The sequence below is a fragment of the Achroia grisella genome, unplaced genomic scaffold (genome assembly GCF_030625045.1).
Source record: "Achroia grisella isolate CSIRO2021 unplaced genomic scaffold, CSIRO_AGI_Agris_v1 utg512, whole genome shotgun sequence".
In the NCBI taxonomy this organism is placed as follows: Eukaryota; Metazoa; Arthropoda; class Insecta; order Lepidoptera; family Pyralidae; genus Achroia; species Achroia grisella.
The window spans coordinates 4,812,882-4,837,393 of record NW_026712906.1 but is presented as its reverse complement, the minus strand read 5'-3'; the positions used below and the strand labels follow the sequence as shown (position 1 = coordinate 4,837,393).

Here is a 24,512-nt window from a genome sequence, read left to right as displayed (position 1 = left end):
ACCGCACAGACAATCACCAATAATATTGCTCTTTTTTTATATATTTATTTTAATAATTATTTTCACGTTTCAAATGGGTTAAAGCTGAAAATCAGTGTTTTATTCCCCTGAACAATGTTCCACTCTGAGCTTCGACATTTTTGTATTGCCACAGATCACACATAATAACACAATTTTATAAATCTTATGTCGTATTATGTATTGTCTATTCTTATGAACATGTTGTGTGTGATTAGTAACAAACAAATAAACGATATATCTACCTATCTATCTATCTAGATATACAATATCCTATCTGTACTAGGAACACATGCATTAGCAGCTACAAAGATTTATGTAACAATTGGGAAGAGGGACGACGACGGCAGTGGTACGGTTGTACATAATAAAAGAGGTAATTTCATAAACATTACATATATTTAAAATAACATCATTTACTAGTTTTCTTCACTTCATTCGCGAGCACTTTCTTCTTTCTTCTCTTGAGATTAGATTTCTTTTTATTCCTATTGCCATTATTTTTGTTTGCTTCACCAGATATTTTACTATTTCTATTATTATTGTTTCCTTCAACTGCATTTATTTTCCTAAGTTTATTATTCTTTCCGTTTTTGACTATGTTCGTGTCTTTTGTTTCAGCTTTGTCTGTATCTTTGTCACCTTCCAATTTCCTCCTGTGAATTAAGTCGAGTAATAGTTATTTATGTTAATTAGTTCTACATGTGGTGGTAAACGGTAGTCTACGTAACCTATGGATGCCTGAAACACCAAGGATGCTATGTGGACCTCTTAGACCCTTAAGAAAAGGGGGCAAGGGGATTGTTAGTAATGTGGACTAATAACCCCATTGTTAGCAATGTACCATGTCAGGTTGACCTTCATGTGGTGGAAACCATCGCGATAAATTCATGGTGAATTTACCATCATGACCTAACTAACCTGACCTTATGCTCATCTTATCATCCTCCACTGGTGCCCTGCCAGCGTAAACAGCGCAGGCGGGTGCACCATTCCATTATCATCCATAAGACCCTTAAGAAACCTTTCATTTGTAGTGCCCGAGAGAATATTACAGTACAAGCACTCACTTGCTGGGTTTCTCGAGTGCAGTGGATATTTTGTCGCGGTGCGGTGCCTTCTTCATAAGTTTCTTCCTGCGGTTCGGGTCCTGTTTGAGTTTCAGCATGTACTCTGGTACATCGCAGCCGGATTGTTTCATTACAGATGCAATGCTGAAATGGGTTTAATAAATAGACACTTAAGGTTGAATTTCCTTGTGTTGATGTCTAGAGATAGTCTAGTAATGTGTCATATATATAGTCATTTCTTCATATAGGATTGATGGCCTCGATGGTCTAGCCGTTTAGCACATCGCTTTACTACCGACGGATCACGGGTTTGATTCGCGCACGATTAAAATATTTGTATTCATGTGTATGATTGTTTGTATTGGTCTGCGTTTTTCTATACATATTATGTATGTTTTTAAAAAAAACTATTTATGTATTTATATCTGTTTTGTAATACCCACAACCAGCGTCATCTAATCGAACTCGGGACCACCGAAAACACCCGAAAACACATAGACCGATACATACAATCAGTAAAAATGTTTGTATAGTGCGATATCGAACCCGCGACTATCGGAATTAAAGCGGTCTTCTAAACTAGGCCAATCAGTCATTAATACAAAAGTTTGTACCGTGCGAGGTATTGAACCCGCGACTATCGGAATTAAAGCGGTGTGCTAAACAGCTAGGCCAATCAGTCATTAATACAAATGTTTGTATTGTGCGATATCGAACCCGCGACCGTCGTAAGTAAAACAGTGTGTTAAAAAGGTAGGCCAATCAGTCATTAACACAAAAGCTTGTACCGTGCGAGGAATCGAACCCACGACTATCAGAAAGCGCTGTGCTAAACTGGCAAACCACCGAGGCCTGTACTTTGGACTCTTGGACATACCTCCTGAGGTTCACAACGTCATCTTGTGTGAAGAACGTGATGGCGCGTCCTCTTTGACCAGCACGGCCCGCGCGGCCGATTCTGCAAACGTATATAATGCCAAATCTATACATATAAATAAAATTCGAGGTGTCTGTTTGTAATATTGAAATAACCGTTTTTTACTACATGCATATGATACTACAATATAAATACATACACCAAAATAACACGTTTTACAATTTTTGTCTGTCTGTCTGTTTGTTCCGGCTAATCTATGAAATTGCTTGACCGATTTTGACAGGACATTTTTTGGCAGGTAGCTGATGTAATAAGGAGTAACTTAGGTTACCTTAATTTTATCAAAATTCTTTTAGTTTTTCTTAAAAAATTCATGTTAGCGCAGGGAGGTGCACAATTCCATTATCATTCATTAAAAAAAATGAGTATTCTAATTGAAGCTAAAACGATATGAGGGTAAAACACCGACCTGTGTATATATGCGATGGCGGAGGGCGGGAAGTCATAGTTGATGACGAGGTTCACTCCGCGGAAGTCGATCCCGCGCCCCATCAGCTCCGTACATATCAGCACCCATATGCGGCCCACGCGGAAACTACGCACCACGTTGTCACGCTATAATTTTATTAAAATTTAATTTTCTATAATTATTAACTTTTATATTGTTTGCGCCTGTATACCTATTTTCCTTTCCTTACGTCCTCTCCACATCTATCTCTTTCCTTGGCAAGGAATCTGAAAAGGACAGAGATGTTTCGCTCGAGCCCGATCGGCGAGACTCGGGCTGTCGCGCACGTAGTCATTCGGAGATTGTTGAATGGATCATAGTTTTTTCATCCGCATTAAAATTAGTATTTTTGGACAATATATAAACTGATTTAGTATATTTTTGCATATAGACAATATTTGTGTGTTGTGAAGTGTCATAGTGTGCTGGTGCAGCATAGTACAAGAACGAGAGGACGGCCGGCCTCCGGGAAGACATCGAGTAATCCAGGTACCTTGCCTCCTTTCATCCTAAAAATCAAATATACAGTCCACTTTCCACTTTCCATTTTCATTTGCGCATTTTATACACCATATATTATCCCTCGAAATTTATTTATTTATACTTTATTAAACAAAAAATTTTGTACAACAGGCGAGGTTATTGCCCTATGGTATTCTCTCCCAGCTAACCTTAGGGTATAAACAGAAAGCGCTATGTCGTATTAGCGAGAGCTGTTTTAAATTTACTTTTGTCATTGGAAATAAAATCTTTTAATTTCTAAGTTATAAAACATTAAATATTACTTTAATTTATTTATAAATAAAAAAAATCAAAGACATTGGAACCATGTGGCATGTGGTGTGTATAATATAATATATTATACATAGAACACGTAGACCGATACAAACAATCATACTCATAAATATTTGCACCGTGCGAGGAATCGAACCCGCGGCCATCAGAAATGGGACGGTGTACTAAACCGCTAGACAACCGCCACATGGTTCCAATGTCTTTGAATTTTTTTATAATTTATATATGTGTAGCATATCCTACTTGTTGTGCTGACCGTCCCAGTCCTCTGTCTCACTCTGAGTTTGTCTAATCTAGACTGATCTAGTTTCACAGCTTTTGCTGTTTGATTTACTTAGAGTGAATGAAATACAGGGGGATTGAAATGCGTTATAAGAGTACCGTGTTATAAAGGGGGTTACCTTTATAACACGGTACTCTTATAACGCATTTCAATCCCCCTGTATAACTTGGGCTTCATATAAAGCGTGATTTCCTTCTATATTGAAATTTATAATTTTTTATTTATTTTATTTATTTATTTAATTAACACAATATAAACTTACAGCTAATTGCCAACACGTTTATATTTTAAAACTATTTATACTACTTAAAATTATACGATGATAAATATATTCTTATTTTATTTATTATGGAAGGCAAGGCTTCTGTATATACGTCAGCATCTTGGACCTTACCTAAAAATAAATTTAATAATTGCAATGCTCTCATAGTGGGAGAATTGCTAGCGTGGCTTGTGTACCGACGCGGTTGCAAACAGTCGGACACGACGACGAGTGACACTTCTCACGTAATTCGGAGGGATATTGAATCCTATCCGTTCTACAACTGCGGGATTATCTATTTGGTTGCGCAGCAGCAAACAGTAATGGACAGCAAGTACTAGTTTCCTTCTAAGTAGTAATGAGTTCTAAGTTGCAATATCAATGCAATAAGTATAAGGTTAAAAAAACAACTGAGTATAGCATGAGATGAGACAAACAACTATAAATAAGTATATTGAACCGGTGGTATGCAACTATTATGGTGAGAGAACATGAAGGTACACGACGCCACGAATATTCAATAAAATTTATAACGTAAACGATTGTTCAAGTAAAGAGATAATTAAATTTAAATTGATAAGATGGTTACTCGAGCAAATGCATTAGTATAAGTTCTATATTATAGTTAAATTGTAAATTAAGTATAAGTAAAAATGAGTGTCCTCATTCGGAAACAAACTACAAAGCAGTTTGGCGATAATTGTAAAAACAAATTGTATATTACATATATACTACTTAATAAAATACTTATAAATAAAATAAAAAAAAAAAAAGTAAGTAATAATGATTTGGTCATGTTAATTAAGTTGATGTTTTGTACAGTACAGTTCAGTTTTTTAGTTCATATGCATCAGTTTTTTATTTAGAATGTTTATAATTTAGTTTTGATATTAATATGACGTCCATACTTCTTTCTTAATATTCGATTTAAATCCCCTTTAGACAGAAAAAATTAAGTGCGAATAATTTATACGTAACGTGTTATAGGGGGTCGTAAAAAGACGTTATACGGGAATGCTCCTACAACGCGTTTTCCTGTAACGTCCAATCCACCGTATTATATAGAGGGGATGTTTAATTAGGGAATCTTCTATAATAACAATAAAATCTGTAATCAATATACTTCTTTATTTTGAAGCTTTAAATATACTTGTACTGTAGGTAATTTCAACCATTATATCACTTTAAAAAAACTTTTATAATGTATTTCAGTAATAAATATGACAATATATATATATTCTTTACAATTCCCTTCTGGTCTCTATAATATTATGTATTTTTTAAATTTTGTTTTTTACATTTTGGCGCCAAAATATTTTTTACTTTTTTTTATTAATTTATCCACACTAAGGAACATCCTATACAGCTATATTGGTATTATAAACTCTTATTATTATTTTTATCAACATATAAATCGTAGGATATTTAACAGGGGTTATCTGCAGTTCTATTATATATACCTGTGCCTGCGTCCTGTCTGCGTGTATGACGTCCACATTAATCCCGTCGTATATTAACTCCTTAAACAACTGCTTCGCTCTGTCTTTGCTCTGCACGAACACTGTATTAAAGAGATATGAGCAAAATTAAAATAGGATTTATTATGTAAATGTAAGTTGGACTTTTTTCCGCAACAAGCCTCTCTAGGCCGTTGTACTAATAGAGGCGAGCAGGGGCGCGCCGGCTCCATACAGCGCCTGTGTGCGAAACCTATCAAGTGCTCATTTTTTCACAAATCTTTTTGTTTCATCTTATTTAATTTATTATTTGTTAATTTTTACCGAAATAAATGAGATGTAAGATTACTGTAATAGTATAGAAAAAAAATAGAATAGAATGTTTAAGATTTATAAATTAATAAACAGTCTATAATTATGTTTTTGCTCATAGTCAGATGCCGTTTTGCAATGATATCTTATATATAAAATTCTCGTGTCACAGTTTTCGTTCCCATACTCCTCCGGCTTGACCGATTCTCATGAAATTTTGTGAGCGTATTGAGTAGGTCTGAGAATCGGCCAACATCTATTTTTCATTCATTCAAATGTTAGGGGTAGTCCACCCCTAATTTTTTTATTTTATTTTAAGGCAAAACAACTTTTGCCGGGACAGCTAGTTAATTATTAAAAAGACGCTAAGGCGCGCCCTAATGAAGGACTGAGAATACGCTACCCGCCAACTGCGTCTGTCTCTTTCTCTTTTTTCTTCTTTAATGCGCGAAGGCCTAAGACAGACTGTGACGAAGAATGCGCTCAGTGCCGGCCGCGTCTTTCTCTCTTTTCTTCTTTTGTGAAGCCCTACGACTGACTAAGAAGATTTTTTTTATACTACTATGGTGGCAAATAGGCATACGGCCCATCTGATTGTAAATGGTTACCGTAGCCTATGGACGCCTGAAACACCAGGGTTGTCACACCGAGTTTTTTGGACGCAAGCCAAAGCTTGACCTTTTCTTCGTAAGTGTAAGAAAAAACCATACTGTACCCAAAACTGGTGGCTTGAGCCCCTTCTGCACCAGTTGTCTGAACGCCACCAGTTTCCCGTTCTCATTGCCGCAGAACAGCAGCTCCTGGTCCACCAGATTTGTGGCTGCGTTCCTGGACACGAAACAATGGGGTTAAGTAACAGTTAGCTGAATATCCTTGGATAATTTTATATCAGTTCACATATGACATGACGTAATGACATATTGTAATTTAAATAATGTAAATTAAATATTGTAATGGGTGAAAACTGTGATTGGTACAGTTTATGCTGTAAATAATATAAATGACGTAGTGGAGTAACTTGAAACAGTCATGCTCGCTATATAGTTCAAACTTGTGGCGGCGTGGTGGGCCGGGTCGATGTGCCTAATATGGTTGAGTGCAATGATGGCTGGCTCATCCGTCATAATCGTGAACGGGTGCTGCTTGTGGGGACTGGTCTGTTCAGGTTGCAAACACTGATTAGATTTTTATTTTTTTTCAATAGCATATGCTGAAGGTGACTCTATTCTCCTAAATTTGAATTTAAATGAATCTGTATTAATGTAAATATGTATGTACATTAAAAAAAAATACAAACTGAGTTTCTTGTTAGTTATTCTCATCTCGAAATCATTCCAAACTGACGGTAGTTTTGACATATTATAAGTCTGTAATAGACTGACATGAATAAAGATATTTTGAATTTGAAATTATTGGGATATTCAGCCAACTAATAATCGCTGTGTGAATTGTCCAGGGTTATTATTATCCATGTATTTGCAAAAAATATATCTAAGTACTTATATCAGTTGTCTAATACCCATAACAAAAGCTCTGCTTAGCTTGGGCCTAGATAGTGCTATGTGAATTGTCCAGAGTTATTTAGTATAAATTGAAGCAATCGTTATCTAGTACTCATACCTCAAGCTCTGCTTAGGTCACTAGATGGCGCTGTGTGAATTGTCCTGAGATTATTATTTTTATCATTATATTACCTTTGGCAAACTGTGATGTTGAAAGATTCCGTCTGGTCCACTTGGCGACGGGCGGCGTGTGATGGCACTAAACATCGCCATTTTTTTTGATCTTCGAGCTGCTGCCGGAAGTCTGACACCTGGTCTGCAGAACCCTCGAACAGCTTGTCCGCTTCATCGATGATGAGCCACCGGACCCTGGAAATATACAGTGTGAAAATTGGATAAAGAAATAAGATAAATATCTTAATCTCATTATTGAAGACTACCCTAGTTGGAATTATACATAGTCTATACATATAAATAAAATTGGAGTGTCTGTTTGTAATATTGAAATAACCGTTTTATATTACATGCATATGAAAAAATATATGATACATACACCAAAATAACATTTTTTACAATTTTTGTCAGTCTGTCTATCTGTTCCGGCTAATCTCTGAAATGACTGGACCGATTTTGACTTTTATTGGCAGGTAATAAAGAGTTACTTAGATTACTTTTATTTTAGAAAAAAAAAGATCAATTCCATGCAGACGAAGTTGCACGGGTCAGTTAGTATATATATATATGTTCATTACATGCACTATATTCCCTTTTCTTATCCGTTATATTATATATATAATTCCGAGGATTGCCACTTATAAATGGGGAAGTTTACCCATTTAAAATAAGTAATTTTAAGTGACACAAGGGAAACTATATTTACATATATATATATATATATATATATATATTTATAAATACAAGTACAAATACCTGCCCCGCTCATAATGTGTTAATGTTACTTTCTCTACCCAAAGGTAATCTGGAAGATTGTTTAGCGATAAGACCGCCATTTGTATTAGTTTATGTAACATAAAGTTTAAATAAATAACCACTACGCTATAAGCCTATATTTTTACTTACTTGTCCAAAGTGATGCTGACATTGTCTTGATTAAGCAGATAACAGAGGCGGTTTGGTGTACTGATGACAATATCTGAAACAAATCACAAACACATTAACTACCCATACGACTGAACACAAAGAATTCCTCAGTTCGTGATGATTATCAACTACACAAGGACACATTATTATTTACTACTGTGGTTTTACTTTGTAAAATATTAATTTTGTGTTTCAACAAAGAAATATTATTATTATTGTTGTTATATATATTTAATATATATAAAATATATTATATATCTCCCTTTGATGGGGTGTTAAACTTGTCATTGCGGGTGAATATCACCAAACAATGACAATAATAATAGAAATTATTATTATGACAAAAATTTGCAGACTATTTTACAGGTTTATATAATTACAGCTTTTTGGAGAAGTTTATTATTTTTTTTTTTTTTCTCAGCTTATGCAGGTTTTTTCCACACTTACGGGCCGAAACCAAGTAAGTGCAGTGTGTACGTGCGTGCGTGTGTGCGTGTTTGTATGTGTGAGTGTGTGTGTACTTATTGTGTGACTGGTGTTATATCCTTTTCATCTATTTCGAGAAATTTTCGGACAGTACGACAGGTATTTAAAATGGCAGCCTTTTGAAGGGTGATGTAGTGTTTTTTGTATATTTAATTGTTTCAGGCTATGATGTAGGTGATTAGGGATGATTTCCAAAAAACAGCAATATTCATAATATTAATACTAGATTTAAAGACAAACTTGCTGTCCCCAAGTATCGTTTAGAAAAAGTTAATAGGTCTTTTATGGGAATAGGTATAAAAATTTACAATAAGATACCAAAGGATATGTTGGAATAGGTATAAATAAATTCAAAACATCTGTTAAATCATATTTACTGAGCAAAGCCTATTACTCACTAAACGATTACTTGAATGACGAGTGTGCATGGCAATAGTTGTTCATGCACTGAATTTTAATTTAATGTTAGACATAGACACCTATATAAATTGTAAATAAAATTTTAAAAAGTTTAAAAAAAAGATAATTCAATTGAGTTTCTTGCCAGTTCTTCTCAATTGGATCTATATACCGAACTGGACGGTAGGGAAAAAAATAAAATTATAATGTAAAAATTTGACGTTCATAAGCGGCTAAAATGTCCTCCATGAATAAATGATTTTTTAAGTTTGAATTTTTTGAATTTTGATACCTGTGGATGAGAGGACTATGGGTATTATATAAACTTATTCCTATTTCCAAATTCTTGTTACTTATTATTTTTATTATTATTATTAACTGTGTAGTATCAAATTTAGACGAGAAGCGACCCCGCGATCGTCATCGAAATTTCAGTGGTACAGTTCTAAAATACATTGTCTTAATTTCGATGAAGATCGCGGGCTCACTTCTCGCACAATACAAATATTTCTGTTCGTGGATATGAATACTGCGTTTTTTTTACAATTACCTTTTTTTTAATACAAACAACAATACTCATGAATATAACCGTTTGCACCGTGCGAGCAATCAACCATAGGAAGTAAAGCAGTGTGCTAAGTCACTACTAGACTACCGAGGCTGTCAAACTAGGTATATACTTACCACTTTTTCTAATTGTGGCTTCGCGTTCCTTCACTTTACTTTCTTTCATGTTTCGTACCACACTGCATCGCAGCTCAGTAGAGGCACTCAACCTTAGTGCCTCCCGGTAGATCTGATGTGCTAGTTCTCTCGTCGGGCATAGGATTAAGGCTCTCGGGCCTCCTTGGGGTGCTCCCAGTGTGTGCAGTATGGGGAGAAGAAACGCTGCTGTTTTACCAGAGCCAGTCGGAGCACAGGCAAGTATTTGGCGGTCCTATTTTGTAAATAAAAATCATGAATGTAATAATAAAAAAAAAAAAAAAATATATATATTATAATTTTTTCCCTACTGTCCAGTTCAGTATATAGATCCAATTGCGAAGAACTGGTAAGAAACTCAATTGAATTACTTTTTTATTTCAAAAGCCAATTTTTTTTTAATGTTTTATATAGATGTCTATGACTAACAAATGATAATCCCATGCATGAACAACTATTGCCATGCACGCTCGTCATTCAAGTAATCTTTTAGTGAGTAATAGGCTTTGCTCAGTAAATATGATTTAACAGATGTTTTGAATTTATTTAAGGGTAATTCCAGTATATCCTTTGGTATCTTATTGTAATTTTTTATACCTAATTCCTAATGAAAGTTTATATAACAAATCAAATAAATGGTTTGCTTTGATTTAACATACCTCCAACATACAGGGTAGAGTCTGTCGTTGTACAGGTGTGGGTTCACTGTACCCACACTGTATTGCCGTGTTCACCAGTGCCTGGGACACATTGTACTGAGGCACAAGGTCTGAAAACTGCTTCAGAGCAGCGGGAACATGTCGACCAACAACTTTTATACCATACTCATTACGGTAGCGATTTTGCTGAAAATAAATGAAAATAAAAATTATAATTATAAATAAAATAAATAACATAATTTATTATTGTATATATTATAATTGTGTATAAGAATTACAATACCATTTTTATATTTGTTTTGATCAGTCTTGTTTAGAATTTTATTAGTTTAGGTTATTAATTTTGTTAATAATATAGCCCACGATAATTCCTACAGCTCCATGTAGTCCCAAAGTAATCAGATTTTCTACTATTGGTACAGTACACTTGATAGAAATATTTCATTATGTTTTTTAATACATATCTAATACACATAGAAAGTTATACACATGAATACATATGTTTATTTCAAGTGATCGTCATATCCATGACCATTGCAATTTTGGCAAAGTACTGAAGTGCTACAGGACAGACCATTGAGAATTTCTAATAATTTCCCTTACCTTCCTAACAGACCATGGGCAAAATTAAATACAATAGATGGATACAATAGTGTTAAAATAGAATGTACATAAGTGTGTGCCACACTAAGTAAGTTACTAAGTTACATATGTTAATCTATACATATAAATAAAATTAGAGAGTCTGTTTGTAATATTAAAATAACCGTTTTTTACTACATGCATATGAATATAAATAGGGTACATACACCAAAAAACCACTTTTTACAATTTTTGTCTGTCTGTCTGTCCGGCTAATCTCTGAAATAGCTGGACCGATTTTGACGTGACCTTTTTTGGAAGGTAACTGATGTAATAACTAGAAACATAGGCTAATTTTATTTTAGAAAATAAAGTTAAAATCCACACGGACGGAGCGTGGGAACTGCTAGTTATAAATATATTAATGCGTCTAGTACTCATGGTACTCACCTCTTCAAGCTCAAGTTTCTTTTGCAAATCCTCAGACTGTTCTTTTCTCTTCTTTTTTCTTTTCTTCTCTCCAATAATTACACCATCTACCATATATATATATATATATATAGAGGCTTCTGGTTCAGATAGATCTGAATCATTACCATCCTCTATTTCATGTTCATCTGGTTCTTCAATTTTAATCTTTAATTCTTCTTTTTTAACAGCTACTGACGGTTCCTGCTATGGAGTACAGGACACTAATATTTTAAAATCATCCATACATACATATAAATAAAACTGGTGTGTTTGTAATATTGAAATAAGCGTTTTTCCTACATGCATATGAATATAAATACGGTACATACACCAAAATAACATTTTCTACAATTTTTGTCTGTCAGATAGATCTGTCTGTTTGTTCCGACTAATCTCTGAAATGGCTGGATCTATTTTGACAGGACTTTTTTTGGCACGTAGCTAATGTAATAAGGAGTACTTTAGGCTACTTTTATTTTAGAAAAATAAAGTTAAATTATACGCGGACGATGTCGCGAAACAGCTTATAAACAATAAATAACAAAAATTAAGAGGTTATAATTGTATACTCACATTGTTTTTAATGCCCAGAACTCGGTGTTTGAATGTTAGACCTTTCGTTAGTTTTTTAAATATGTCATAGGCGTCCATTGTGAAAAGATTTCTAGAACATTATATTATATTTTCTTTTAAAAACTTCGTTGAAGTACATGTGAAAAGTTTTTCGAACACAACTTGACAAATTGTACTATAAAGTATAACACATAGTGACAACTGTCAACACATGCAAGAGGGCTGTCAGTTTGATCACAGTACAAATGTCAAGAATGACGCACACTCAGGTAAGTTAAAAATAGGGGGCACCACTATGTTCTAACGTTATCAGTGTAAATTATTGTTAAAAATATGTTATTACCTTAAATAGCTATGTAAGACATAAAATAAATAGTCCACATGAGGGTCAAACTGACATGTTTTAACAATTCACTCTCCCAAACTTCAGATTTATACCACAAATCCTATTATCCTACTAATACCCATTAGAAATTAAAATTAATAAATTATTTACATATAAAATATTTTATAGAAATTCATGAAGGAAGTTTTTCGCAGATGTTTTTTTGTAAAACGTTATCAGTGTTGGTTTTTAAGCTGTATTTCGGTTGTAGAATGCAGTTTGTAATGAAATTACAGGATAAGCATGACATCTTAGTCCTCTGATCTCTTGACAATACTTTTTATTTCTATTCTATTTCTGACTACTCCATCTGGGATACCGACCGAGTTATCGAGACGGTAACGATATTATTATTATTATTATTTATGACACGACATTTCTAATGTAAAAATTTTGACTACTTTCTATTACTTCCACTGGCTCCATTGAAACTGATTTTCAATGGAGCCATTTGGTTATTACAGTCTAGACAAAAGTTTAGTTATCCAAAATCCCAATTTTAGCCTTTTGCATGTCGTACACATCTATACGTATAAATAAGATTGGAATGTCTGTTTGTTATATTGAAATATGTGTGTATTTTTGTGTACATGCATATGAATAGGAATACGGTACATACACCGAAATAACATTTTTTACAATTTTTGTCCGTCTGTCTGTTTGTTCCGGCTAATCTCTGAAATGGCTGGACCGATTTTGAAGTGACTTTTTTGGCAGGTAGCTGACGTAATAAGGAGTAACTTAGGCTACTTTTATTTTAGAAAAATAAAGTTAAATTCCACGCGGACGATGTCGCGGGAACAGCTAGTTATTAATATAGGTATTCGGGTAACGTTAATTTTATGCTAAATAAGGTATTTAACTCACTCGACGTTACGACTAGGTTGCACTGGCTGTGGTACGGTCACGAGCTGACTGGAGTACGGTTACGTAACTACCTTCCGATATTTTTTCTAGAGACTACAGCATTGGATTTTTCAAGAAGGATATATTAAGGTTTCTTAAGGGTCGGCAACGCGCACGAGACACCCCTGGTGTCTCAGGCGTCCATAGGCTAACCATTTACCATCAGATGGGCAAAATAATATGTCTGTTGGGTAAAAAAGGGAAACTAAGGACCAACCTGGTTCGTGTCGTCCCCGCGTGCAGGTCTTATTATACGCGTAGCCGTTTCACCTTAAAAACGCACAACACTACGATGAATTTCACTGGATGATGTACTAATCAGATGATTGCGCGAAGATCGCGGCTGATGGTTCCGTTAACGTTGATTCGCGGAGAATATGTTGATTTGCGTGTGCTCGACGCGACGTACAACGAACGACTCATTTTGTTGATGCTACCCCCAGATTTGGTGGATAAAAATAGGAGTAGGATTTAGGGTAGTAACATATTGCAAGTTGGCTAGAAATTAGTAGATTTATATCAACCATACCGCCCCCCAAAGAGCCTCTAAGCTCTTTAGAGAATAAAAAAAAAGTAAGATATGAAACTGCAAAGGTTTCCAACAATGTTAACTATAAAAAAAAAAAAAATCATAATAATAATAATGAGATGTAACTAAACTAATAATACTAAGCTAAGGTTCGATAGCATAATGATCGGCTTTAGGCACAAGGTAATAATGGACAAATCTTGACTACTGGTCGAAGTAACATACCAGTAGAAGTTTTCAACTCTACCACCCTAACAGTACCGTCAGAACCTGGACAAATTTTAGTTACCCTAGCAATTTTCCAACGAAATGGTGGCAAACCGGGATCTTTCAGCAAAACCAAATCGCCTACTTGAACGTTAGGTAGTTTAGCAAGCCATTTGGGTCGCTGTTGTAATGTATGAAGATATTCGGATTGCCAACGCTTCCAAAAATGCTGAGTTATTTGCCGTACTAACTGCCAACGCTTGAGAAGATTTGATTCTATTATTTTTTCTTCAGGTAATGCCTGAAGAGGTTTACCGATGATAAAATGGCCAGGAGTTAAAACGTCCAGGTCATTTGGATCATTTGTCATAGGTACTAAAGGACGTGAATTTAGAGCAGCCTCTACTTTAGTGAAGATGGTAGCTAATTCTTCGTAGACCAGTGAGCGATCGCCAATTACACGAGTAATGATTAATTTGGCAGAGCGAACAGCACTCTCCCATAAACCACCCATGTGTGGACTGGCGGGAGGATTCAAATGCCAAACTATTTGTTGATGAGCTAAATATTTATGGATTTCCTCATGAGAATTTATAATATGTTGCGTAACATCTTTTAGATAATTCCGAGCACCAACAAAATTGGTACCGCAATCGCTAAACACGTCGCTAGGAAGTCCCCTACGAGAAACAAACCGATCGAAGCATGCAAGAAACGCTTCAGTAGACAACTCTGAAACAATTTCCAGATGAACACATTTGGTTGTAAAACATACAAAAATACAGAGATACGATTTTACGGACTTGGCGTTTCGGATACGAGAAGTTTTTAAGAAAAACGGGCCCGCAAAATCGATCCCAACCTTTTGAAAAGGTCGACAGGATGTTACTCGGTGGGAGGGTAGATCTCCCATAAACGGTTCAATAGATCTAGGTCGTGATCTATAACAACGTTGACAACGAAAAATTTGTTGGCGGACAATTCGACGCGCTGATAAAATCCAAAAGTATTTTTGTAATAAATTTAGAAGGGAATTTAGACTAGGATGTAAGAAGACATGATGATAATAGTCAATTATCAATCGTGTCACGTGGTGTGCCTTAGGAAGTAGCAATGGATGCCTTGTGTGGTACGACAAATTAGAATTGGTAAGCCTTCCACCTACTCTTACGAGACCGATGTTGTCGAGAAATAAATTAAGTCTCATGAGACCACCTTTAATAGATTTGTTTTCCTGTAGCCTTTTAATTGTTTCAGAGAATTCCGAAGACTGAACCAATCGAATGATAGTGTGAGTGCTATCAATCAACTCGGCCACACTAATTGGTCCAGTTCTTCGTTGTGAAGGCTTGCGTAGATTGTGACAGAAACGTTTGCACCAAGCTACTATACATCGTAACTTGGTAAACGAGCTGTACTTGGTGAGAAAAGGAGGCTCCGTAATAGTATGCGTGACATAAGCTGCAGGATAGGAGGACCGTACACCAGGCAAGTCGGCTTCGCTAAGTTCTGATAATTCATTAGGCCATGTTGAAACGTCCATTTCAAGCCATGATGGACACCACCATAGGGGATGATCAACTAATTCAGTAGGAGTAAGGCCTCGACTAGCTGAATCAGCTGGATTCATCATGGACGGTACGTGTTTCCACGTGACATTGGAAAATAAATTTTGGATTTGGGATACACGGTTCCCTTCATAAGTTTGAAGTTTGTGAGGTGAAGTTTTAAGCCACGATAGGACTATGTTCGAATCACACCAAGCAATGACAGTAGTGATTGACATTTTGACATTTAAAATGTCAAACACGTGTTTGGTTAAGCGAATGAGTAAAAGTGCACCGTTTAATTCCAATTTGGGAATAGTTAGTTTTTGTTTGAGTGGTGCTACCCGTGATTTTGCAAGTAATAATTTAACATAATTACCATGAGTATTTTGAATACGCAGATAGATGCAAGCGGCATACCCGCGCTCGGACGCATCACTGAAACCGTGCAATTGACATACAAACGGTTGATCAGTGATAACGTAACGTGATATAGATACTTTATTAAGATGAGGAAAATCTGCTATTAATTCCGACCAAGATTTTTGTATAGCAGGGGGAAGTGGATCGTCCCAACTCTTTTGTGTTGACCACAGCTGTTGCATAAGGTGCTTGGCGTAGAAAGTGACAGGAGCTAAAAATCCACATGGATCGTAAAGTCTCGCGATGTTAGACAAAACGCCACGCATGGTCATGACATTACTCATGTTTGAGACATGATAGATGAAGCTATCCGTTTTTGCGTTCCATTCGATGCCCAGAATTTTGAAGATGTTGTCACCATGCTCCTCGAAACGGTATGGTGGCTCGCAATGATCGGAGGTGAAAGATTCCAAGAACTCCTTTGAGTTGCTTGACCACTTGCGCAAATCGAAACCGCCTTGAGAGAGAATGGCAACCAGATTTTGCTGCAATTGCTGAGCAGAATCAAGACAATGAGACCCACTAACTATATCATCTACGAATGTATCTGCTAGCAACACCCTACAAGCCTCAGCATATTGGCTAGTATTTAAATGAGCTAACTCGTGAATGACGCGAATAGCTTGATAAGCAGAGCTCGTGACGCCGTATGTTACGGTAGTTAACTCGTACTGCTTCAAGGGTTCAGCAGGAGAAGCGCGCCAGAAGATAGTTTGGTATCTGCAGTCGTCATCATGCATGCGCACCTGTCGATACATTTGTTTTATGTCGCATGTGAAGACAATTTTGTGGAGTCGAAATCGCAAAATAATATCTTCAATATTTTTTTGAAGTTTGGGACCGGACATAAGTACCTGATTAAGTGAAACACCTGTAGAGCTAGAGGCTGATGCATCATATACAGCACGAAGTTTTGTGGTACTACTGTGTTCGCGTAGCACACCATGATGGGGAATATAATATCGGTCACTTGATACTGGACCTGACACTTGACGCATATGGCCAGCTTCAATGTAATCCCTCATGAAGGCAACATAAAGTTCATGCAACTTCTCATCCTTAAGCATGCGACGCTCCAAATTATGAAATCGCTTTAAGGCGTTGGTGTGTGTTTCACCCAAAGGTTTATGATCCACTTTGAAAGGTAACCGCACGATGAAACGACCAGTGCTATCCCTTGTGTGAGTGTTAGTGAAGTGTTTTTCACAAATAATGTTTTCAGGATCTTGTATAGGTTGACTGGGAGGTTCTTCAGATTCCCAGAACCTTGAAAGGTTAAAATTAATATCTGTGGTACAGGCCATGGAGACCACACCACAAGTCTGCTGCGATGCTGTGGGAGCCTTGCCCATGATGATCCAACCTAAGATGGATGAATGCGCAGTGGGCATGTCTTCACCCAGGCTACGTTGTTCACCATCAATAATTTTATTAAAACAGTCAACACCTAAAAGAACATCTATTTTTCCCGGCATTGAAAAGTTGTTATCAGCCAAGACTAAGTTTTTACATTTATCTAAAATGCATTTATTTACCATAACTGATGGGAGATTACCTGTTATGCGTTTTAGGATGATACAATTAGTTGATATGGTCTTGGTAGGATCCATAAAAGATTTTATGTTGCAGTGTATCATTCCTCGACTATGCTGAGCTGATGAAGCACCTAAACCAAGAACACTGCTAGACGGTGAACGTGGCAGTCTAAGTTGTTGTGCAAGATTTTCGGTTACAATTGAAACCTGAGAACCATTGTCGATGAGAGCACGAGCTGAATGGTAATATCCATTGACATCTCGTACACTGACAATAGCAGTACCCAAAATCATAGTGGATTTACATTCGACACCATGGATAGATTGAAGTTGAGCTATGGAACCCACTGTCGACACAGCAACTTCATTATCTTTTGGGTAAGGTTTCAGTTGATCGGATGAGATGTGTAGCTTTGTATGGTGTCGGCCACGACATACTCTGCATACACTTTGTGAAATGCATTTTGAAATATGATGAGTTCTTAAACAATTAAAGCAGAGTTTATGTTGAAAAACAAAGGATTTTCTTTGTTCCGGAGTCATTGTATCAAATTTAGAACAGTAATATAGACTATGTTTATCCTGACAGCAAGGACAAATAATTGTACTAAGTTTATTTTTATTGTTTGATTCAATGACTGTTAATGTACTACTAGTAGAAGCCCTATGTATAGAAGCACTAACATTTTCTAAAACATGTAATTGATTTTCCAAAAATTTAATTAAATTCTCAAATGTAGGTATAGTTTTAATGTCAACTTGAGATTCAAATTTGCTTCTTAAATCCAGTGACAATTTTCTAAGAATTATATGAAGTAAAAGAGAACTCCATGATTTAGTATTCATGTTTAAGGCATCAAGAGCTTGAGTGCTCTCTTTAATGGTGAATAAGAATTTTGTTAAAGTTTTTAAATTTAATTGTGTTAAATTTGGCAAATTAAGAATTGCTTCTACATGTTTATCAGCGATAACTCTCTTGTTTTCATAGCGTTCTGTTAATAAATTGTAAGCAACTTGATAGTTTTCACTAGATATTACTAAATGCTTTACCAAAGAGAGTGGTTCCTTATCCAAAACACTCAATAAATAGTGTAACTTTTGAACAGAACTTAAACTATCATTATTATGAATTAGACTGTTGAAAATTGAGATGAAGTTTGGCCACTCTACGCTCACACCTGAGTACCTATTTAGAGATATCTTGGGAAGCTGAAAGGCAGGTTCAGATTTAGATGATGAGTGTTGAAAACCACTGGCATTGTTACTCTTTGTTTGTATTGAACTATGCAAAACCTGAACAGAATAAAACATATCCATAAAAGTTGAATATCTGTTTTCCAACTCCTCACGAGATTTGTCACTTACAGACTCAGTACTAGACATAAGAATAGCAAAAGCCTCCTCGAATTGTTGCCTAAACCGTTCAATATCCTTAAATCGAACCATGAAACCAACTTGCTCTTGTGAAGTTAAGTTTGGATTTTGGCTAAGTTTACCTGCAAGTTCATACACATTTCGCATGTTTTTGTAACTCAGATCGCAGTTTGTGGCATACGCTTTAATATTTGCCATTGTATATTGATGTTATTTAACCAAAATAATGTAATATTTTCCTAAATGATATACGAAAATTAAAATGTAAACAAAAGTTAAACTAACAATTTGATTGAATGAATTAATACTGACGGGTTATGATTGACAACTTACTGTTCTGTGTTGCCAACAATGAGTTATGATTTTTGCTTAAAGCTTTATTGACAGCCAATGAATGATACTGATTTGATGGAATGAATGACAAGGTGAAATATGAGCAAAATGGCTGATATGTACGGCGGTTGATATGACAATGAAAAATGACTTGCAATACTTGATGAAATTATGAGATGAATATGATAATCAGATGATTATGAAATATGATTTATTTATGGGTTTTGAGATGAATGATGGTGATCTGGACGAAGGACCATGAAGAATGTTGGGTAAAAAAGGGAAACTAAGGACCAACCTGGTTCGTGTCGTCCCCGCGTGCAGGTCTTATTATACGCGTAGCCGTTTCACCTTAAAAACGCACAACACTACGATGAATTTCACTGGATGATGTACTAATCAGATGATTGCGCGAAGATCGCGGCTGATGGTTCCGTTAACGTTGATTCGCGGAGAATATGTTGATTTGCGTGTGCTCGACGCGACGTACAACGAACGACTCATTTTGTTGATGCTACCCCCAGATTTGGTGGATAAAAATAGGAGTAGGATTTAGGGTAGTAACATATTGCAAGTTGGCTAGAAATTAGTAGATTTATATCAACCAATGTCAATTAAGTAAGGGTAGAAATATATTTATATAACTAAAGTTGCATTTATATACTATATATAGTTTTTCAGTTGGTACTTAATCATATTTATATATATAATTACTAGCTGACCCCGCAAATGTTTAGTCCTATAAATTAAAATCGCTATTAAAAAATAGGGGTTGATGGTAGAAAATATAGGGTTGTGTTTATTTTTTAATGCCACATTATAAAAACAAAAATTTCAAAAATAAATGAACGCTGGGCTTGGACATTCATTATCACTTGATGAAAAATATATAGTAGCCGATTCTCAGACATACTGAATATAAGATTTCATAAAAACATTGTGACACGAGCATCACTATCATTACATAGTATAAAACAAAGTCGCGGTCGCTGTCTGTCTGTCCTTATGTATGCTTAAATCTTTAAAAGTCCGCAACGGATTTTGAAGAGCTTTTTATTAATAGATAGAGTGATTCAAGAGGAAGGTATATATGTATAATATATGTACACCCGGGTGAAGCCGGGGCCAGTAGCTAGTTTTAATATATAAGATTAAGTTGTCTTAATACGAACTAACAAGCGAATTACCTAAAAATAATTATGTACTTAATTTATATGCGGTCAAATTGGGAGCGAGAGGTATACCAGCGAAATCTCTCTACGATCTTCTAAAAGATCTTGGTCTGTCTAGAACTGCAGTAGGTTCTATACTACATAGAACGTGTATCTAAAACTGCACTAGCAGACTCCAACCAGATTTGTCTTGGCAGGGAGAGAAACGTAAGCGGTGAAGATGAGTGTTGACGTCAGCAAAGGGGCTAGTTAAACTTACACCAGTGTCCTTGTGAGCTGGATTTAGGTATAAGGGGACTTTCAGGGAACTACGCGTAGTTACTCTCTCTGCCACATTGTGTACCCGGCTCCCATAGGATCCAAGGAGTTCTAAGAAGTTTGTCACCCGGCTTCCGTAGGGTTACTCCAAAGAGTTCTTAGAAGTTAGTCACCCGGCTCCCGTAGGGTGACTCCAAGGAGTTCTAAGAAGTTTGTCACCCGGGTCCCGTAGGGTGACTCCAAGGAGTTCTAAGAAGTTTATCACCCGGCTCCCGTAGGGTGACTCCAAGGAGTTCTAAGAAGTTCGTGTCTCTTAAATGTATATGTAGGTGAAAATAAATTAAAATACACATCATCAATGGAATCACTGCGAGTTTATTTTATACTTTTATTACATCCAACTGTTATACTTCGCGTGAGAATTCAAATGCAGATATCGAAACGAAAAATGAGACGGATCAAAGAAACAATTCACTTGAAAGTTAAAAAAAGAGCAATTATTGCGCTCCGGTCCATCATCGCTATTGCTCACCATAAACAAACATTTTAGAAAAAAAAACAATACATGTACAAAATTGTAACATCTGAAATAAAGACATGTAATAATTTAGCGCCAATATACTGTAAATAATATTACAAATAATGCCGTTTTAAGAAAACATCATATAATAAACATTAAAGACTAGTCAATACAATTTGGCGCCAAAATACAATTGACAGTGGAACCATAGACAATGATGGATCGTAGCAGGCAAAGGCGTCAGATACAAAGATACTTACAGTACTAAGTTTTCCGACCATTGATATGTACCTACCTACCAACTGCAACCCGAGTTTATTCCTTAATCACATATATCAACAACATCAAAACAAGTAAAGACACCAGTTAAACTGCCGCTGGAACCCCGGGCTTTCGCCACTTATGAGATCAAACACTAATTTCCGAGACAAACAAGAATACACCGTATGGTAAGTAATTTTGTATTTAATTTTTTTCTCATTATTATATATATTTCTCATAATCTTGTCTGTATGTTTTATGAGTATTATAATTTACCCAATTTGAAGACAAAAATTGGCAGCAATTTATTTGGACCTCACAAATAATTTACACAAAATTCTAATCTAATTCTAACAATTTATATGAATTTGACATAATTCTCCACTAATTTGGCAGTATGTACAAAATCTAACTACGTACAATAGACACATTTTTATTTTTCTAAATACAGTTCACATTAAATTATGCTGTCAGTCCTATTAATATTTTGAAAATAGCAACACTGACATTAAAGAGTAGTACCGTGGACTGGTCGTGTGTGATCCTACAATTAATAAACTAACAATATCAAACACTAGACATTTTGAGTATCCATTGAGCAACATACTGCGAAATAAATAATTTTACACATGATTTTGCCTAGAGTTAAAATGGCGCGGTTCCAGCGGCCGTTGAACACCAATTCGTAATTCGATTTCATTACATGCTACAACAATAGTACTTTAAGTGTCTTCACCGACAATAGATGTTCAACTTACAACAATTTCAAGAGAAGCCCTAAGTCTCTATAAGGGCCGCTTAGACGGTCCCGCACACCTAGTAACCTTATTCGATCAATACACAATACTATGAAACATTTTTTACATCCTCCACTCTGACCCATCCCGAACATTAAAAGTATAACAAAACTCATTAACTAAATGTATTTAACACATATTTTCATCTTTGTTCAACGATGGCAAACCATATTTTTACATAATAGTAACACAATAGTAGTTTAGACTAAGTAAAATGTCTTATGTGGCACTTACGCTCGTTTGTAATCAATAAATAAGTTTGTTGTAACGACTCGAGGGTATGTATCACTTAAGACACCGGCTTAAAGAAAAGAAAATCAATGATAATAAAAACGCAGATCGTGCATACATTAAATTACGAAAAAAGAGAAAAATCTAACCTAAGTGTCAGCAAAAATATAGTGCAGTAAAAATTAGAATTGCCACTTAATTAACTTTCACATATAAATTGTTTTTTATTTTTAATTATAAAAAAATATTTCTGTGTATAAAATGTCACCCAGGCATAACAGTATGAGCGGCGTGCGTTTGTTAAAAGTTCACCGAAGAAAAATAACATATTGACGCACCGAACGTGTCAGTTCGCAGCATTTTGGCGGGAAGTTGAATTTCGAACGGCGACTTTTAACAAAATGGCGCCACAACTTAATGTGTTATCTACACATAAAAGTACATCTACTTCATAATAACTGTTAGTATATTGAATGTCGTAAGCTTGTATATTGTAAATATTTTTATTTTATGTACTGTAAAGACGGGCTATCAACGATGGCTCGACCGCGGACATGATTGAATCTTAATATAATATAATACTTATACTTTTATATAAAAGTCGTAAGTGCACTTTGAATTACGGAACTATTTTATGTTAACTAGATACTGTAGGCCTAGCAGATTTGTCGCTATAGTTAGACAAGAAATCACAGCTACAGAGTTTGTCTGATTCAATAACAGTCAATTGTGTAAGACTACAATCCAATATAATTTAAAAAAAATTAAGTACTTGATTTATTTTATGATTTAATTGTGCGTTTTGTATTAAAACGATTATATTTGCAGGAATTCTTTGAATACAATTTAATATGTACAAACTTGTATTTTTTGGTCTAATTTTATCATCGTTAGGTTATGCAATTTTTTGGAGTTATCCGGCATTTTGTACAAATATTTTATTTAACGCCATTTTGTTTACAAAACTTCTTTCTACTTGCAGTATAATTTGACCATAGATAATAAATGACTCGTGTGTCTATATTCAGATATATTACAAATACAATGTGACAGATTAAAAAGATTATTGTTTTATTACCTACAAAAATTTATCTCTCAAAGAATAAACTACATTTTTTGTACTTTTTATTAGTCTTTATTTAGAGTTATTATTTAATTGCAATTGTAAATATACCAGTTGTGTTATTGAAACAAACAGAGAAAATAATAACATTCTAACATTAATTATTAATTCTATTGTTCTAAACTAAATATTGATAGCTGAAAAATCTGCTAGTTGATTCTTATCTATATATAAGTGATAATATATAAACGTAACTATATATTTGAGGTATTGTGGCTGATTGGGTACTATTGCTATATGAATTATTATACGTTACCTTAAAGTGGAAGATACTGTTTTATATTAAAGCTATGTTGACTTAAGAATAAATCGACTTTACCTAACAATATAAATAGAGAAATACCTGTATCCCATTTAACATATAATACATACTTATTATAAATACGAAAGTATGTGTCTCTGTTACCTTTTCACGACTGAACAGTCGAAATGGTCTTAACGATATTGCTGGTAACGGTTAAGTATAAATGAGAAGTGGTAATGATTTATAAATATAAATAGTTAATAATAACGAGGCGAGTTTCTATTTATATTTTGCAGTTTAATATAAACTATAAAACGTGATACTGAAATAATTTTAATCTACACATTTAAATATATATTTGTATAATAAAAGTAACTTTTAAGGTAAATATGCAAAGAATGTTGCCATATGTATTATAAAACAATAATCATTCTTAATAATTCTACGTTCGTAACACCTATAAAGTGTTTAGTGATAAAATCGATTTATTCTTAAATAAAAGAATCATGTCCTCGGTCGAGAATTTGTAATATTTCAATAAAATTAACTATTGTAGATACTGGTAGGCAACACTTTTGTTTATGTCAAACATGTCGGCATAGACAAAAGT

General features: G+C 35.0%; 1 protein-coding gene and 1 pseudogene across 1 annotated transcript; both read right to left on the bottom strand.

Moving 5' to 3' along the window:
• Positions 1-430: 430 nt before the first annotated feature.
• On the bottom strand, positions 431-12,218 carry LOC131846858 (DEAD box protein 52 homolog; annotated as a pseudogene).
• A 1,831-nt stretch (positions 12,219-14,049) lies between these two features.
• Positions 14,050-19,161, bottom strand: LOC131846855 (uncharacterized). The gene is made up of 2 exons (XM_059196274.1): positions 15,300-19,161; positions 14,050-14,816 (listed from the first exon to the last, which is right to left on the bottom strand). The coding sequence occupies exons 1-2, from the start codon at positions 19,159-19,161 to the stop codon at positions 14,050-14,052; spliced, it is 4,629 nt and encodes a 1,542-aa protein (XP_059052257.1).
• Between the last annotated feature and the right edge of the window lie 5,351 nt (positions 19,162-24,512).

Bases quoted from the DNA above. Each gene is read 5' to 3' on its own strand.
- LOC131846855 (XM_059196274.1), bottom strand. From the start codon at position 19,161: ATGGCAAATATTAAAGCGTATGCCACAAACTGCGATCTGAGTTACAAA. The intron at 14,817-15,299 runs GTGGTCTCATGA...AAATTGTTTCAG, and splicing joins GGAAAACAAATCTATTAAAG to AGTTGTCTACTGAAGCGTTT.